General features: G+C 32.8%; 1 protein-coding gene across 1 annotated transcript; it reads right to left on the reverse strand.

The window, feature by feature from the left end:
- Positions 1 to 2,777: 2,777 nt before the first annotated feature.
- LOC134690321 (uncharacterized) lies at positions 2,778 to 7,982 on the reverse strand. The gene is made up of 4 exons (XM_063550288.1): positions 7,841 to 7,982; positions 6,011 to 6,262; positions 5,524 to 5,629; positions 2,778 to 3,306 (listed from the first exon to the last, which is right to left on the reverse strand). The coding sequence occupies exons 1-4, from the start codon at positions 7,887 to 7,889 to the stop codon at positions 2,886 to 2,888; spliced, it is 828 nt and encodes a 275-aa protein (XP_063406358.1). The 5' UTR covers positions 7,890 to 7,982; the 3' UTR covers positions 2,778 to 2,885.
- Between the last annotated feature and the right edge of the window lie 10,377 nt (positions 7,983 to 18,359).

Below are 18,359 nucleotides of genomic sequence, written 5' to 3' on the forward strand. Positions count from 1 at the left end.
CCATTGATGAGTATATGGATTGGAAAAGAAGGGGGCCGTCATTTTTGAATTCTTAATTTTTAGATCATTTTTCTCTATTTTTTATATTTATGTCCGTTATTCTGTATATTTCCGAATCCCATTATTCTTTATTCTTTATGCTTCTGGTCCTTTAGTTTGTCTTTTAATTTCTTTATATTTTTAGCCCGTTGTTCTCTATTCTGTAACCCACCTCATTGATGCTAAGAATATTTTTATACTATAAAAAAGAACAATGAACTCTCCAGACATCCATGTTGTAATGCAAATGTTCTTGATTTAAGAATTATAAAAAGTAAATTCCGAGGAAAATTCAAAAAGGAAAGTCCCAAATCAAATGGCAAAATCAAAATTATTCATATTCACGGACTTCAACTTTGACCTCCGTTAACGTCAAAGAACCACACCGTTATTAAACGGAACAATCAAAAGCTCTGACACATAAAACGAATGGATAATAACTGTCATATTCCTGACTTGGTACCGATCATATGTAGAAAAGGGAGGATTAAACCTAGTTTAATAGCTAGCTAAACCTCTTGCTTGTATTAAAGTCGCATCAAATTCCATTATATTGACAACAAAGTGGGAACAAAACAAATAGACATAATAAGTTAAAATGTCAAAAATAGGAGTACATCAGTCAACTTTGTGGTATAATCTAAATCACTATAAAAACAAACAACTATGTCCACATAAAAGAATATAGATAAAGCACATTAGGAAAAACAAAAGACAAGAATACAAAAATTTACCATAGCACACCAACACAATGAAGGGATGTATAAGTACACAAAATGTACCGAGCCACGTCAAATCGATATTATAAACTAGAGGCTATAAAGAGCCTGTGTCGCTCACCTTGGTCTATGTGCATATTAAACAAAGGACACAGATGGATTCATGACAAAACTGTGTTTTGGTGCTGTAGATATTACTTTACTGAACAATCTTGCTGCTTACAATTATCTTTATCTATAATGAACTTAGCCCAGAAGTGACAGTGGAAAATATTTCGTAAAAATTTACAAAAAATTACAAAATGTATGAAAATTGTTAAATATTGACTATAAAGGGTAATAACTGCTTAAGGGGTCAATTGACAACTTTGGTCATGTTGACTTATTTGTAACTCTTACAGTACTTTGCTGAACATTATTCCTGTTTACAGTTTATCTCTATCTATAATAATATTCAAGATAATAACCAAAAGCCGCAAAATTTTCTTAAAATTACCAATTCAGGGGCAGCAACACAACAACAAGTTGCCGGATTGGTCTGAAAATTTCAGGGCAGATAGATCTTGATCTAATGAACAATTTTATCCACAGCAGAGTTGCTCTAAATGCTTTGGTTTCAGAGATACGAGCCAAAAACTTCATTTTACCCTTTGTACTATTTTTAGCCATGTTTGCGGGCAGGGTCATCGGACACATATTTTAAACTAGATACTCCAATGATGATTGTGGCCACGTTTGGTTTAATTTGTCTTAGTAGTTTTAGAGGAGAAGATTTTTGTAAACGACAACGGGTTCTCTGATTCATCTGCTCTAAATGCTTTGGTTTCAGAGATATAAGCCGAAATCTATATTTTACCCCTATCTTCTATGTTTAGCCATGGCGGCCATCTTGGTTGGTTGACCTGGTCACAGGACATATTTTTCAAACTGGATAACCCACTGATGTTTGTGGTGGTTTTTTTTTTAAATTGGCCCAGTAGTTTCAGAGGAGAAGATTTTTGTAAAAGTGAGTGACGACGACGGACGCCAATTAAGTGATGAGAAAAGCTCACTAGGCCCTTCGGGCCAGGTTAGCTAAAACAGACTAAACAGTAAATGTAATAATCAAAAAAGTCAAATGCAAGAAATGACCTACAATCGATGTTAGCAAAATTTGACGTATATGTTCAGTATACCGTGATATTGGGATCAAAACTGAAAATTAGAAAGATTATATCATAAGGAACATGGGTGCTAAGTACATCAAAAACTACCTTGACCAAACACTATAACCTGAAGCGGGACAGACAGACGGACAAATGGATGAACGAACGGACACACAGACCGAAAAACGTAATGCCCCTAGGATGGGCATAAAAACGCATTTTTTTTTATAAAATCGTCAGTAAAAAACAATAACTCTTATAAGGGGCGAACTGACGATTTTATGTAGATCTTGTCTAACTGACAATGTTTGTTGTATATAACGTTTGTGAATCAGCTTGTCTATCTATTATGATTTTCAATTTAATAAATGCTTTAAGTGCTTATAGTTAAATATTTGTTTGTTTTGAGATTGTGATATAATGATGACTGCTGTACCCGTCGTGTGACTATTTTACCTATTAAGACTGTTTTGTTCACAAATCGTTGTAAATATCATAGACTTTGATACGACTGTCATACAAGTGAGAGGTTTAGTGCTATTAAACCAGGTTCAATCCATCATTTTATACATTTGAAAATGCCTGTACCAAGTCAGGAATATGACAGTTGTTGTCTATTCGTTTGATGTGTTTTATCATTTGATTTTGCGATTTGATTAAGGACTTTCCGTCTTGAATTTTCCTTGGAGTTCAGTATTTTTATGATTTTACTTTTAAGTTTAATTTGACTGAATTGTTTCATCAATTATCTTGGTAAAGGTAAACGGACGACAACGAACTTAAAATGCTCACACAGGTCCTCCGGACAATGTTAGTTTAACAATCAGTGCTGAAAACCATTGCCTGTAATAAATCTAGCAAATAAAACATCTAATTCATGTGAAATTTTTATTGACACAAATATATTGATAAAAGTAGTTATATACAGATGCCATTTGTTCATTGTGCCCAAAATATCATATGTAAACATCATATGCAATAATTAGGATCTACCATAATAGTATAAAGGTTGATTTTTCCCCTCACTAAGGGTGAAATAACCTTGACCTTTAGCATCCCAACATACAGCCTCTCCTTGAGGTTCATCGTGGTATGGTACTTCTATAGGATCGGATTGCAATGCGGTAAGCACATCACCGTTCGGAATGTTCCAGTAGAACATTTTGTGATGAGAAACCAATAACAATTCTTGACCGTTGGGCGAAATGTCGCCGCCTGTGGGGTCATTATTGGCTGTATGGAAGGACAGAGAGACAATGTTTGTCAAGGCGACTGTTGTACCACTATTCCAAGCACTTGAAGGGACGTGGGCCGCTTTAGCAGCCTGGTTTTTAACTTTTGAAATTATGTAGATTTCACCTCGTGGGTCAACCAACAAGGTTTCACAGTCAATTTCTGACCACCTTTAAAAAAAAGAAGAAACAACTATCATGATAATGTATATATATATATATATATATTATACGACGCGAAGCAATGTTTGATAGATGCTTTTGTGTTTTTTGGTAAAAAAAATTCTTTTGAAATTGTAACACAGTGATGACTGCTGTACCCATATTTTGACTATTTTATTTATTATGTCTGTTTTGTTCACACATCGTTCAACCCACCATTTTCTACATTTGAAAATGCCTGTACCAAGTCAGGAATACATTGTATGTAGTTTTTGATGTGTTTTTTCATTTGATTTTGCCATGTGATTCGGGACTTTCCGATTGAATTTTCCTTGGAGTTCAGTATTTTTGTGATTTTACTTTTTGCAATATCGTAAAAAAAAAAAGCCTGTATCGCCTAAAAAAAATTCATGGGCTGATTTGACACTTTCAAAACTAAAAGAATATTTAATTACATAGTTATAGAAATATACCACGAAAAATATTAATCACAAATTGTTTATTTTTCTGGCTGCTCTTGGAATTATTGTTTCATATTTCCACTGCCATGTATCCAGTGCCTCTTAAAAATCAACTAGTTGATCCCTTAATAATATCTAGTAAGAATAACGATATGGTTAAAATATTGTGTGCCCATAATAAATTTATTAGTCATCATAAAAGATAAAAGGATGAAGATGTAAGGCTGCTTATTAGGGACGACATCAAAAGTTCAATGTAGGATAAAAAAAAACTTAATTCACATAGTTTTTTCACTGACCCCCACACCCCCTCTCTAAACTTAATTTGGGAAAAATTGATTGACCAATATGAATATATGTAAAATCGATTTTGGATTGATAAAATTTGCAGCACTTTTAACCCCCCCACCCCCAAACTATTTGATTTAAGTTTTTTTTATCCTACATCGATCTTTTGATGTCGTCCCTAACGTCCAGCGGCAAGATAATATGCAAATTTAGGACGCAAACATTTTTTGAATATGAAAATTTACTCTACTTTGTAGTAGACCGACAAGCTGATCCGGATTTTCAGCGTGCTAATTTATAAAGTAACAATCCGCAAGAAGACATGTCACCTTAGGGAGCTACCATTTGATTTTTATGGGGGGCGGGGGCGGGGCTAGGATGAAAAATGTTGTCCTGCATTTTTTTAGCTGTAATCTCTGTCCTGCCTTTTTATTTTTCACACTGTTCGGTCCTGCCTTTTTTTTTTAGTTTATCCTGACTTTTTTTTACCTAAATTTTCATCCTGACTTTTTTTTTGCAAGTGTCTCATCCTGCCTTTTTTTTTACTCAAATCTCCTGTCCTGCCTATTTTTTCAAATTTCATCCTAGCCTCCCCCCTAAAAATCAAATGGTAGCTCCCTTACCCGGGCACATTGTTCTGACTACGAGCCGATCAGTCTTTGCTCTTACTCCTTATTATCGCGGTCTAAGCGTCGAAGCAGCAAATACCAATATTAATCCACGACCCGCACTCGAGGAGAAAACGCTTCCAGGAGAACAACGAGGATAAAATATGTCACTCTCATAACTCGACCATATACAAACAATTATTAAAATACGGTATTTTTTAGTTCGTTGATATATATATATTAATCAAACACGTTGGTTTAAGTGAAGTCACACGTGACTTTTAAGATACAAAAAAATGTATCATCGCTTTCTTTCAATTTTAGCGACTGGTTTAACAAAATGATACTGTATTGCACGAAATATTCGACAAATTGTATTCTATTAATAAAATTATCAGCACAGTATCAGGGGAAATGTTATATTAAGTAAACGTTAAAACATAATAAAATTTATTTCTATTTTGTCTTGCACCACGCTTCATAAAATGGTGCAGGGATATAGGAGAATCAGGACGGGGTCAGTTAATTAAAAGTTAATTAAGGGCAAATGCTGCTGAAAATGTAACAAACTATGAAGAAAACAGGCAAGAAATTAAAGAAAAGAAAAAAATTGGTTGCTTTTTTTCTAATATATAATATATTATGGGGAATATAAATAAAAAGTGAAAAATTGTCAAAAATATGATCACCCCTTTTTACAGACCATTTAGACACTCATACAAGCTGGCGCCTCTATCTAGCAAATGGCGCATAAAATTCAGGTGCGGTTTCTTGACGGACTTTTCCGGTGGACATGATGAAGGACATCTATGAATGCCGGATACCTGTTCTTACGACAATGCTACACACTATGTACAACAGATACTTACGAGAAATGTAATTGTTTGTAGACGTCCACATGCTGGTTGCTTTGTACAGAAGCTGGTTCTCGTATCATGTAAATAATGTTCTTGGCGCCAGCATCACCCGTATCACCTGTTTCATAAAATAATTATTATAATTAATGATCAATTAATTATTCATTTTGGTTAACCTTTAAACTGTAAATAAAAACTCAGTTTTTTTTGTGATCTGCATATACTAGCTGTTTGATCACAATATTTATTTTCATCAAAATGATGATCCGAATATTTGTTATTTAGGAAAAACATATAAAAATACGAAAATAATTCATCAATCTATTTCAGTATTTCGTAACTTGCAGGCCATACCTCCATTGCTTTTTTTTATATTTTAATATGTAAATCTATCATTGTATAGAATCAAGGCAGGCATACAATTTTAAGTAATGGATGGGAAAAGAGAACCTCACTTTCAATTCATAACTTAACTGACAAACGGAACTTGAGATATTACCAACGTATAAACAGTATCCGGCATCACATGGGCCATACGCAATATCTTCCCAGTCAGAATTGTGGGCGCCATTTACTGTAATTGTAGATATGCGGTGTCCTGTCACACTGTCTATGACGTAAATATTAGGTCCATCTCCGTGGTCATTATGAGTATATAAAACTCCTGGATGTGTTCTACTGGCAGCTACCCCAGAAGCCTCTTCTATATGATGTGAGGTCACTGTTGCTACGACTTGACCTTGAGAAAAAGCTTTAAAAAAAAGGACCATACTTGAATAAATAGTGATCCAAAAAATATTTCTCATATAAGAACATTAATGAAAAAGAAAAGGAAAGGCAAAGTTACAGAAAGACAGTTAAAGTCAAAAACACATTACATACTACATTAGTAGTTGTAAACTTAAAACGAAGCATTATGAACCATAACAAAACAACGGGAGGTGCACCGAAAGAGTAAGTAATTTTTGCTGCTAATGTGGCATATTTCGTTGTGTTCATGGCAAGTATAGTTGATAAATCTCATTCTGTTCTATCACAATCTATGAAAACGGGACAGGAAATGGCAATTCGCCGTTTCATAATATAATGGATTCTTGGAAATATTTTCAACGGTGTACAACAAAGCGTTGTGATTGGTTACAAACATCCTATACAATTGAAATCCAACCAATATCATGACCTTATTTTCCTTTTGGGTACGAACATTGATATCCTGGTTCCCGGTTTCTGCGTTCCATTTATTAGTTGATAGCCATACGCTGTAAGTTGTATTGGTATATGTGTAACATACTGAATATTATGATCGGGAACCAGTCTAGAACCGTTTCAGACAGACATTCAATAACCCCAACCTAATCATAGTTGCGTTAAAAAAAATGCCGAAGAGGTGAGTACACCTTGTCGCACCTATGGTATGAAAAAGCTTGATGTGAAACATCACGCTTTACTAAATATTTGCAAGTAAAATTATATTTCCGCATATAATTAACTTTTATATATGAAAGAGTTTAGAAAACAATTATGAAAAAAGGTGCACATGTACATGCATGTCGAACAAAAAAGAAATATTCACCCAATGGGAGTCTTGCATCGAGAGAAAAAAACATATAATAGCAAGCATGAAAAAATTGCCAGGATGATAAAAAAGGTTTGCTTAACAAAAACTCCTTGAGACATTATTTATTTATGTATCCTGTTTATAAAAAAAAATATAATTCAAAATACTAACAAAGTTTTTAATGTTATTTTTGCTCCTAAGAACAGATTCTTGAGTTTTTGTTTTTAAATACTGTCGATTCATTCATGTTCGTGGATACAAATGTTCGTGGATATTTGATTTAGTTGTTTTGCAAAAGTCTGAATATATTTTTGAGAAAAAATTGTAATTTGTTGAACATTAAATTCGTGGCTCTCCTTTTTTAGCAACAAAAGAAAAAATATAATTCAAAATACTAACAAAGTTTTTAATGTTATTTTTGCTCCTAAGATCAGATTCTTGAATATTTTTTTTAAATAATGTCGATTCATTCATGTTCGTGGATACAAATGTTCGTGGATATTTGGTTCAGTGGTCATGCAATAGTCTAAATATATTCCTGAGAAAAAATTGTAATTTGTTGAACATTTAAATTCGTGGCTCTCCTGTAGCAACAAAATAAACGGAAATGGATGATGATGAATCCGCAGTAAGGCAAATGATGAATTAAAATGCTCCTTACCCGACATCCCGTAAGGAAATTTTTGTGTAACATTGTTTTCCAGTTGGAATAATATTCCAGAACATATTTATTCCATTTGGAACTAATATTTCATGACCTATTATATTTACCTGCATCGCATTTCACAATACTCAGAATTATGATCAAATAATAATACATATCTGTATACGTCAATATCAATATTTTCACTGTTAGTACTGAATCACAGTAGAATAAATACTATCTTATTTAACCTTGATCTAAGTGACCTGGTCATCACGTTCTTTATCAGAATATCCTATTATTAACGACCGCCTCTCAAAATTGGACCGAATTCTTTGTAAAGACTTTCACAACATGCTTACATTCCATTTCGGTCACAAGTGATAATTTTAAGACGCCAATACAATCATACGTGAAATAATTTAAATTATCAAGTTTTTATCGTAGTGCTGTCCATACGAGAAAACGTATTTGAAACCTCAATGAAAGGTTGCCGTTTGAATTAGATGGATGTATAAATACGCTGTCACGTCCGTTCTAAATGGGGCTTTACATCTGATGTCGTTTTCAGGGAATGTGGTCGACTCTCTGAATATTAAGGTATCCTTTGGATTATTACTTGGATGGTCCTTAGTTGTCCCATTACACGTACAATATATCGTCCTTTTCCAACATGCCCCGGACAGTTGCAGTCTAAATTTCCCGCCCTTTCAGGAGTATATAAATAAGAACATGTGGTATGATTATTAATGAGGGTGCAAGTTCCATAGCAGGAAAGTCGCCTCCCAAAACATCAATATAATAATAAAAAAAGATTACCAATGAAACAACTCTACAAGGAACAAAATAACACATAAATCAAATATGGGTCACCGTACGGCCTTCAATAATGAACAAAGCCCATACCGCATAGTCAGCTATATTTCCGTGATGTTCAGAGGTCTGTTTCTCTATGACTGACTGTCAATTGTTTTCTAAACATCTATTTGCAAGGTATGCATTTACTGTTAGGTTCAACTTGTAAGCCTGTCTTGTCTCATAGAAAGGTGTGCACAATTACGCATGTTTGGTGATGAAAACTTATTGGATATTGAACAAATGCCTGTAACACTGCGTATAACTGCTGATAAAGTGTAAAACAGGTCAACTGCGCTTTAGCTCGAAAGAGGAAAGAGAGAAAATTACAGAAATAAAGGTCAAACAATACAAACAAACAATGATACAAATAAATGCAGTAGAATGCAACACAATACAATAGAACATATTCCAGGAAGAGTTTGATATTCTGTAACAAATTAATATAAAAAATAAACAATCATAAACTAATATGGCATGGGTCTGGCCCCCTAAGTTCTAAATATAAATAAAAAGATGTGGTATGATTGCCAATGAAACAACTCTCTACAAGAAACAAAATGAAACAGAAATTAACAACTGTAGGTCACCGTACGACTTTCAATAATGAACAAAGCATAAAACCGCATAATCAGCTATAAAAGGCCCCGAAATGACAAATGTAAAACAATACAAACGAGAACACTAACGGCCTTATCTATATAAAAAATTCGTAAGGGTTCCGCGGAACCCAGTGTCTCGCCTACTTTTGCTGTAACTCCCAGGCTCAACAAAAATGAGGAAAACAATCAATAAAAATATTCCTACTGATATTATCTTTTGATTGTTAGATGCTTCTGTCCAAGTTTGGTATACATTTCAGGATAGTTTATGAATCGAATAAATGTTTTAACAACTTAAAGTGCAGACTGTATATTATGTTAACTGGATTTATTTTTTTACAAAATTTACTTCTGGATACTATCTTATGATCATAAACAAGCTTCTGTCCAAGTTTGGTAAAAATCCAGTATAGTTTAAGAATTTCAAAGCAATTCAAATTTTAAAAACTTTAACCACAGAGTGAATGTAATGTTTCCCCGCAGAAAAACTAAGTCCATTTATAAGTAAAAAACAGAAAAAATGGAATTTTATTTTTGAAAAATTTACTTCTGGATACTATCTTATGATCATAAACAAGCTTCTGTCCAAGTTTGGTAGAAATCCAGTATAGTTTAAGAAAGTTATTAAATTTTGAAAAACTTTAACCACAGAGTGAATATTTGTGGACGCCGCCGACGACGACGCCGACGGAATGTAGGATCGCTTAGTCTCGCTTTTTCGACTAAAGTCGAAGGCTCGACAAAAAGATGAGCGAAAAAACAAACGACATCCACTGAATAACAGGCTCCTGACTTGGGACAGGCACATACATACAGAATGTGGCTATTATACTCTAATATGACATGCAAGTTCAGGGGTGGAGTTTTGAAGTGCGTCTGTATCTCCCTAATTCAAAGCCTTTAGGGGATGATCACTAATTCTAAATTTGAGAGTAACTGCCTGAGTATAAAAATTTTTCAAATTCATATTCCTCAGACTTGCATTTTAATTTTTAATTTCCCATATAAGACAAAGTTTGAAATATACAAATTATATAATATATTTAATTTCAAATATACAGCTTATCATCATCACAAGTTAACAACAAGAAATCGTGAGATATAATCAGGATTAAAAATATCTGTAGCAAGGTTAAAGTCAGTGATCTTGACCTATTCTATCATCAAAATCGTCACACAATGTTTCGCCAGATTTGCTGTAAAATAAAATTATATCAAAGGACTTTAAACTTTGCCAGTTGCAGTTTTTATAAACGTAATAAAAAGAGTTACAAAGTTAGGAAATGCAGACCTGACTCCCGAGCAGCTTTTTCTTTTGTTGTTGTTGGTTTTTTTTGGCTGTTTCTCTTGTGGGAAATGGGGTATAAATGTATAGGTGATATATGTATGTTAGTCCTACAGATAAGTATATCTACTCAACCTGAATATGCATAAGGTACTTCCCATTCAATGTTTAACAAGAACCAATTAACCAATATCTAAGAGAGCTTAAATTGTATGTGTATGTTCAAAGCTACAGTATATTCAAAAAGCAACAAAAAGTAGATATAAAAACTGTTTATCATATTTGCTTTAAAGTTTTGAAATGTCATTAGGGAGCTACCATTTGATTTTTATGGGGGGGGGGGAGGGGCTGGGGACTAGGAAGAAATTTGAAAAAAAATAGGCAGGACAGGAGTTTTGAGTTAAAAATAAAAGGCAGGATAAGTCACATGCAAAAAAAAAGTCAGGACGACAATTTAGGTAATAAAAAAAGTCAGGATAAAAAAAATGCAGGACCGAACAGAGTGAAAAATAAAAAGGCAGGACAGAGATTACAGATTAAAAAAAATGCAGGACACAATTTTTCATCCTAGACCCCCCCCCCCCTAAAAATCAAATGGTAGCTCCCTTATAAGAATGTATAATTGATATTGAAGTATTTTTTTTTAAATTTACAAAAAGCAAGTAATCACAAAACAATATTTCATGTTTTAAAGAGAAAAAAAGTTACTTTTTTGTTTTATTACTCTATAATATACGGTTTTATTACTGTATAAAATAATTTTAAAAGTGAAAAAGTATAATAAATAAAATAAAAAATGTCTTTAACATGCCGTGATCTTTAAAAGTATTTCAACGAAAACGGAAGTTCATCATGCAGACGGTGTAATGTAATGTTGTACGTTTTGCAGACGATTTGTTGTAACATTGGTGACAGACGACACGGAAGTTCTTAAAAAATGGCGGCGGTACAATGGTATAAATACCCGTATGTACATGATATTCGCACACTTCTCTGTCCAATCAGGTAGAGTACATGTATTAAAACACTTTAATAAATCTAAAATTAAGGTTTTAAATACTGTAAATTCAGAAATTATTGCGTGCTTTTATTATTGCGATTTTGTCATTTTAGACTTAAATGCGATTTTCATTTTTACGATTTTGAGAAAAATCATGTTAAATTCATATAAAATATTTCAAAATGCAAGTTTAAATTATTCCGTTTACAACTCTGTCGCTTTAATCGCAATAATAAAAACCTCGCATTAATTTCTGAATTTACAGTACATTACTGTTCTAGTTGTTCATAAAAAGTAACTGCATCAATTATTTTTTTCACATCGTAATATCATATTCATCATTTTCATTTGTATTCTTTTGATTTAAAGAAAGCTTGAAATTAAACTGTGCAAAAATTGACACGTAAAAGATAATTAACAGCGATGTCGATAGTTTTCTTGTAAGTATTTTTTCAACATATTAACCTATCAAGCACAAGTCTCTATCATCCCTCAATCACGCTCTCTGTGTATATCATAAAGACATTTAATTTATATTTTCAGCAAAGGATTGTCATTTTGTCAAGATGAACAAGTCTATACTGTTGATTGTTTTGCCATGTTTGGTTGCCTTGGTTACTGTCAGTGCCCAGTGGGGAGGAGCAGGAGCAGGCTACAACCAGTATTATAACCAACAGCTAGGAGCATACACTGCACAGAGCAGACTTTATAATTACGGAAACCAAGCTACTGCACAATTACAAAGTGCAAAACTCCTCAACTACCGTAAGATTTATTTTTTAATATCATTTTCATAAAAAAGACAAATCTAGTCATACTGCACGGAAAAATAGTTTTTAAACCGCCTCGCCAATCTAGGTATCATTGTAAACGATGCTTTTCTACTTTAAATGCATTTCGATTTTCCACATTTGTCTTAGCGAGCACTGCTGATGAGAAATAAATTTTCTAATTACATTTGGTGCATCAAATTATTTACGATATCGAGACATTTTGCATACAATACATACAATAATCAATGCATGTCTTTACAAGATTGCATTTACTTAACGTACATTCGGGTGTATGTTTAGTTTATATATTTTTATAATTTTATGTTTCTTCCTAAAAAACAAATTGTAAATCAAATGCTAAACCCCTCTATTGTCATTGCTATATTATGCTTGTTTTTAATTTGTTTTTTTGGCATAAAATTATTATAAATAAATGAAAACATGTGGCATAAGTGTCAATGAGGCAAAATAGAATGTGTGGTTCGAGTTACTGTGACATCTGAAAAAGTAAGGGTAGGCAGGAGTTTGTTTTTTTACATTGAGTTTTACAGTGCTTAATGAAAAATTGCCAAAAAATCCCTAGAGTAGGCTATAATTAAGACTAAAAGTAGGGAAGGTAGAGAAACTGGAACCACACATTTAGTTTTTTTAGGCATGAGGCAACTCTCTTTGTTATTATGTTTTAAGACAATAAAATATTCATCAAATAAACTTAATAGGATCAGAAACAAGTTATACAACAAAAACAATATTATAACAAAGCCATTAAATTAAGAATGCCGTTTATTCAGATCATCATTCAGATATTGTTTTTTTTTCCTTTACAGTATTTGGTTTCCTCCTTCTTCTTGATATCACCAACGCCACCGGAAATACAAACGGACAAACAACACTATTCGGTTAAAGGTAAGATACTGAAACTTAATATTGCAACAATTTAATTTATCAAATAATATAAAATTTAATTGGCACACGAGGAACCTTTTGACTTTAAAAAATATCATGTTTATATCATATTCTACAATTTTTTTTTCGTTTTACGAAAATATCTCGGAAATGAACCGTTATAATAGTACTCCATGAACTAGCACTTTAAAACGCTCACTTATCGTGTCTTTCGTGAACACAACAAGATGCATATTTTTATCATATCAGCATGCTTTTGTAACAAGTTTGTGATATTTGCAACTGGCCGTAAACTAAAATTCATTAATTTTAATTTTATGCTCATAACCATCATATAATTGCGACAAGGGTATATGCGGGTAACTGTAAAATTGTTTATCATCTTCAAGTTACCACGTCCATGCCATGATCTTAAGGTGGTTCCCAACACCTTCACTTATATTAATTTGGATATATGTCCATCCTTAATTTACATTAAATATTCTATTGATCGTTAAGCGGCAGTCACTAACGGATCGGTCAAATATATAAGTTGTTATTCAAAAATAATTTGAACTTAACTTTTTACATTTATGTAATGCTTATTCTCTTCTGTTTACAGAACCAGAACCCTAGACATGCGGCTGGGATTTATCATTGTACTCCTGGAGTAGGACATTTCAAATAGCGGTCACTGCATCAAATCACATTGTTGAAATAAAAAAATATTTCATGATACTTTATTTTAGTATTTATTTATATTTGATTAGAAAATTTATTTAAAATGAAAAAACCCTGATATTTCAAAAAACTAAAAAAAAAGTTGAAGACATTTAATAGTAGCAAAGAGCGTAATCAGAGATCAATATTTTAACAAGATTGAGGGAAACTAAGAGAGTCTTATAGTTAACAAGCATATCACAACCACATCAAAGCTTAAGGCTTCTTCTGAACATAAATCATTTGAAGGTCCCTACTATGTATTGGCTACCTAAACTACACAAAATTAAATATCGATTCATCTCGGCCTCAAGTAAATGTTCTACAACTAATCTGTCTTTATTTTAGTATTTATTTATATTTAATTAGAAAATTTATTTAAAATGAAAAAAAAAAGATATTTCAAAGACTAAAAAAAAGTTGAAGACATTTAATAATAGCAAAACACATAGGTCATTAAACAAGATACTAACAAAGAGTTTCTGCTAACAAGGAATCACATAGGTCATTAAACAAGATACTAACAAAGAGTTTCTACTAACAAGGAATCACATAGGTCATTAAACAAGATACTAACAAAGAGTTTCTACTAACAAGGAATCACATAGGTCATTAAACAAGATACTAACAAAGAGTTTCTACTAACAAGGAATCACATAGGTCATCAAACAAGATACTAACAAAGAGTTTCTACTAACAAGGAATCACATAGGTCATAAAACAAGATACTAACAAAGCGTTTCTACTAACAAGGAATCACATAGGTCATTAAACAAGATACTAACAAAGAGTTTCTACTAGCAAGGAATCTGTTAAAAAAGAGTTCCAAGTGGTAATATAGTTGGATCATTAGTTCGATCAATATTTCTCACAAAATAACTATTATCATTGTGTTATAACACCACTCATAGTCTCATAGTGATGATCCGACCATTGATTTATTGTGATGACCAGACCAGTGTCTAATTGTGATCATCCATTGTTTTATTGTGATGACCAGACCCTTGTCTCATTGTGATGATCCGACCATTGTCTCAATGTGGTGATCCAACCATTGTTTCATTGTAATGATCCATTCACTGTCTCATTGCGATGATCCAACCATTGTTTTATTGTGACAATCTTAAGATAATAAACATTCAGTCCAGATAAGTGTTTATTTTGATTCAATACAATATTGTTTCGTTTCCTTTGTCCTCTTGTACGCATGTCCTAGTGTCCTGTGGTGTTCAGTGGTGGTATAGACTCTATAGGATTCTTCGGCATGGTCCTGTTGTTGTTCCCAGGTACAGACATCGGAGTGTGTTGGTCAGATGGTGGCTGTTGAGGTCGATGATCAGTTGGTTGTTGTCGGGGTCCTTGTTGATGTTGTGGGTTTATCTGAGGCACACATTGACGTGGATCGAAACGCCTTTTATTGATAAACAATTTATCCTCTACCAATACTGCTTCATGTCCCTTTTCACGAGCATCTTTTAGAATTGGTATAAGTTCACGCCTTCTTTCTATTATTTCTAATGGAAATTGTTCATGTACATAATATTGGGGTTTTTGTTTAAGTTCTTTTTTTGCTGCTTCCAAAACTCTATTTCTGCCTTTCCTCCTTTCAAATTTTGCAAGTATATTGCGTGGACCTCTGTCCTGTCTGGGCCTAAGCCTGTGCACAACATGAAAATTTATATCTTTACTTTCAAGTCTCAGTTCTGTTTTAATAAAGTCTTTTACTGTTTCTTCTGTGTTTTCTGTTGGATCATGATCATCATAAATTCTTTTAAATATAAGATTGTCTCTCATAGACCTTTTTTGCTGATCAATGATTTTTTCCTGCAGTTTATAATTTTCATCAGTTAATGTTATATTTTGTGTTTCTATTTCTTGTAGTTTTGAATGTAGACCACCAAGACCCTTGTCTAATGACACAATATTTGATGTTTGGGCTTTTAAATCAGTTTTGATGCCACACATTTCACTGTCCAGCTTATTACAATGTTCTTCCATATCTACTAGTCTTGATAATATATCTTCCAAAATGTCAAGTTTTTGTAATTTTTCTCTGACTTCATGCATAAACATTAATAAATCAGGATGAGGTGGAATTGATATAGGGTGCATAAGGATTGGCACTGACGGTGTCTGATGTCCAATCTGAGCTGGTGTTGTATGTAGGGCTTGTAAGTGATATGGGGTGAATGCATAGCCATTGTCTGCTCCATAAAGTATTTGTCTAGATGAGGAAATAATATTACTAGATAGCGGAGTATCATTTAAGTTCGGTGTTGAATATTGATTAGTACATGCTTGCATTAGTGTTGGAGGTAAAGAGTACTGTTTTGAACCCGAGTCGTTCAGGTCAGCCATCTTGTTTGGTTTGTTTGGGGAAGGAGTATCTGTTGTTTTTCTTTTATTATGATTCATACCCGATAAAGTTCTTCATATTATAGTTGGATCATTAGTTCAATCAATGTTTCTCACAAAATAACTATTATCATTGTGTTATAACACCACCTATAACTTCTTTATATTACTTTTAGTCTCTACACAATATTTCATGTCTCCTACCCCTGCCGCCATCTTTGAGCTTAAATTGTATGTGCATATTCAAACAGTAGATATAAAAACTGTGTATCATATGTGCTTAAGTTTTGAAATGTCAGTATGAGATGTATCATTGATATTGAAAAAAAACTTCTTAAACTTTACATAAAACAAGTAATCACAAAACAATATTTCATGTTTTAAAGAGAGAAAAAAAGTAACTTTTTTGTTTTATTACTCTATAAAATAAATTTAAAAATGAAAAAGTGTAACAAATAAAATAAAAAAATGTCTTTAAAATACATATACTAAAGTATTTCAATGAAAACGGAAGTTCATCAAACAAATAGTAGACGGTGTAGTGTAATGTTGTATGTTTTGCAGACGATTTGTTGTAATATAGGTGACAGACGACACTGAAGTTCTAAAAATGGCGGAGGTACAATGGTATAAATACCCGTGTGTACATGGTAAACGCACACTTCTCTGTTCGATCAGGTAGGGTACATGTATTAAAACACTTTAACAAATCTAAATTAAGGTTTTAAATACATTACTGTTTTAGTTGTTCAGAAAAAGTAACTGCAGCAATTATTTTTGTCACATCGTAATATCATATTCATCATTTTCATTTGATTTTTTTTGATTGAAAGAAAGCTTGAAATTTAACTGTGTAAAAACTAGACACGAAAAAGATAAGTAACAGCGATGTCGATAGTTTCCTTGTAAGTATTTTTTTAACATATTAACCTATCAATCACAAGTCTCAATCATCCCTCAACCACGCTCTCTGTGTATATCATAAAGACATTTAATTTATCTTTGCAGCAAAGGATTGTCATTTTGTCAAGATGAACAAGTCTATACTGTTGATTGTTTTGCCATGTTTGGTTGCCTTGGTAACTGTAAGTGCCCAGTGGGGAGGAGATGGAGCAGGTTATAACCAGTACTATAACCAACAGCTCGGAGCATACACTGCACAGAGCAGACTTTATAATTACGGAAACCAAGCTACTGCACAATTACAAAGTGCAAAACTCCTCAACTACCGTAAGATTTATTTTTTAATATCATTTTCATAAAAAAGACAAATTTAGTCTTTTCTTCACGGAAACATAGTTTTCAAACAGCCTCGCCAATCAAGGTATCATTGTAAACGATGCTTTTCAACTTTAAATGCATTTAGATATTCCACATTTTGCCCTTCCGAACACTGCTGATGAGAAATATATTCCCGAATTACACTTTTGGTTCCTCAATTTTTTTACGGTATCGATGATTTGCTTAACGTACATTCGGGTGATGTTAGTTTATATATTTTTATAATTTTATGTTTCTTCCTAAAAAACAAATTGTAAATGAAATGATAAACCCCTCTATTGTCATTGCTATATTATGTTTGTATTTTGTTTTGTTTTTTGGCATACAATTATTATATAGAAATGAAAACATGTGGCATAAGTGTCAATGAGGCAAAATAGAACGTGTGGTTCGAGTTACTGTGACATCTAAAAAAGTAAGGGTAGGCAGGAGTTTGTTTTTTTACATTGAGTTTTACAGTGCTTAATGAAAAATGACATACAAATATTTAGGGTAGGCTATAATTCAGACTAAAAGAAGGGAAGGTAGAGTAACTGGAACCACACATTTAGTTTTTTTTAGGCATGAGGCAACTCTCTTTGTTATTATGTTTTAAGGCAATAAAATATTCATCAAATAAACTTGAAGGCCGTACTTTAACCTATAATGGTTTACTTTTTAAATTGTTATTTGGATGGAGAGTTGTCTCATTGGCACTCACACCACATCTTCCTATATCTATTAAAAGGATCAGAAACAAGTTATACACCAGAAACAATATTATAACAAAGACATTAAATTGAGAATGCCGTATATTCATATCATCATTCAGATATTCTGTTTTTTTTTCTTTACAGTGTTTGGTTTCCTCCTTCTTCTTGATATCACCAACGCCACCGGAAATACCAACGG

This window comes from Mytilus trossulus, chromosome 11 (assembly GCF_036588685.1).
Source record: "Mytilus trossulus isolate FHL-02 chromosome 11, PNRI_Mtr1.1.1.hap1, whole genome shotgun sequence".
Classification (NCBI taxonomy): domain Eukaryota; kingdom Metazoa; phylum Mollusca; class Bivalvia; order Mytilida; family Mytilidae; genus Mytilus; species Mytilus trossulus.

Excerpts from the sequence above, each read along its gene's own strand:
- LOC134690321 (XM_063550288.1), bottom strand. The coding sequence starts at position 7,889 with ATGTATTATTATTTGATCATAATTCTGAGTATTGTGAAATGCGATGCA. Across the intron at positions 6,263-7,840 it reads TATTGTGAAATGCGATGCAG|CTTTTTCTCAAGGTCAAGTC; the intron begins GTAAATATAATA and ends TTTTTTTTAAAG. Across the intron at positions 3,307-5,523 it reads TACAAACAATTACATTTCTC|GTGGTCAGAAATTGACTGTG; the intron begins GTAAGTATCTGT and ends TTTTTTTTAAAG.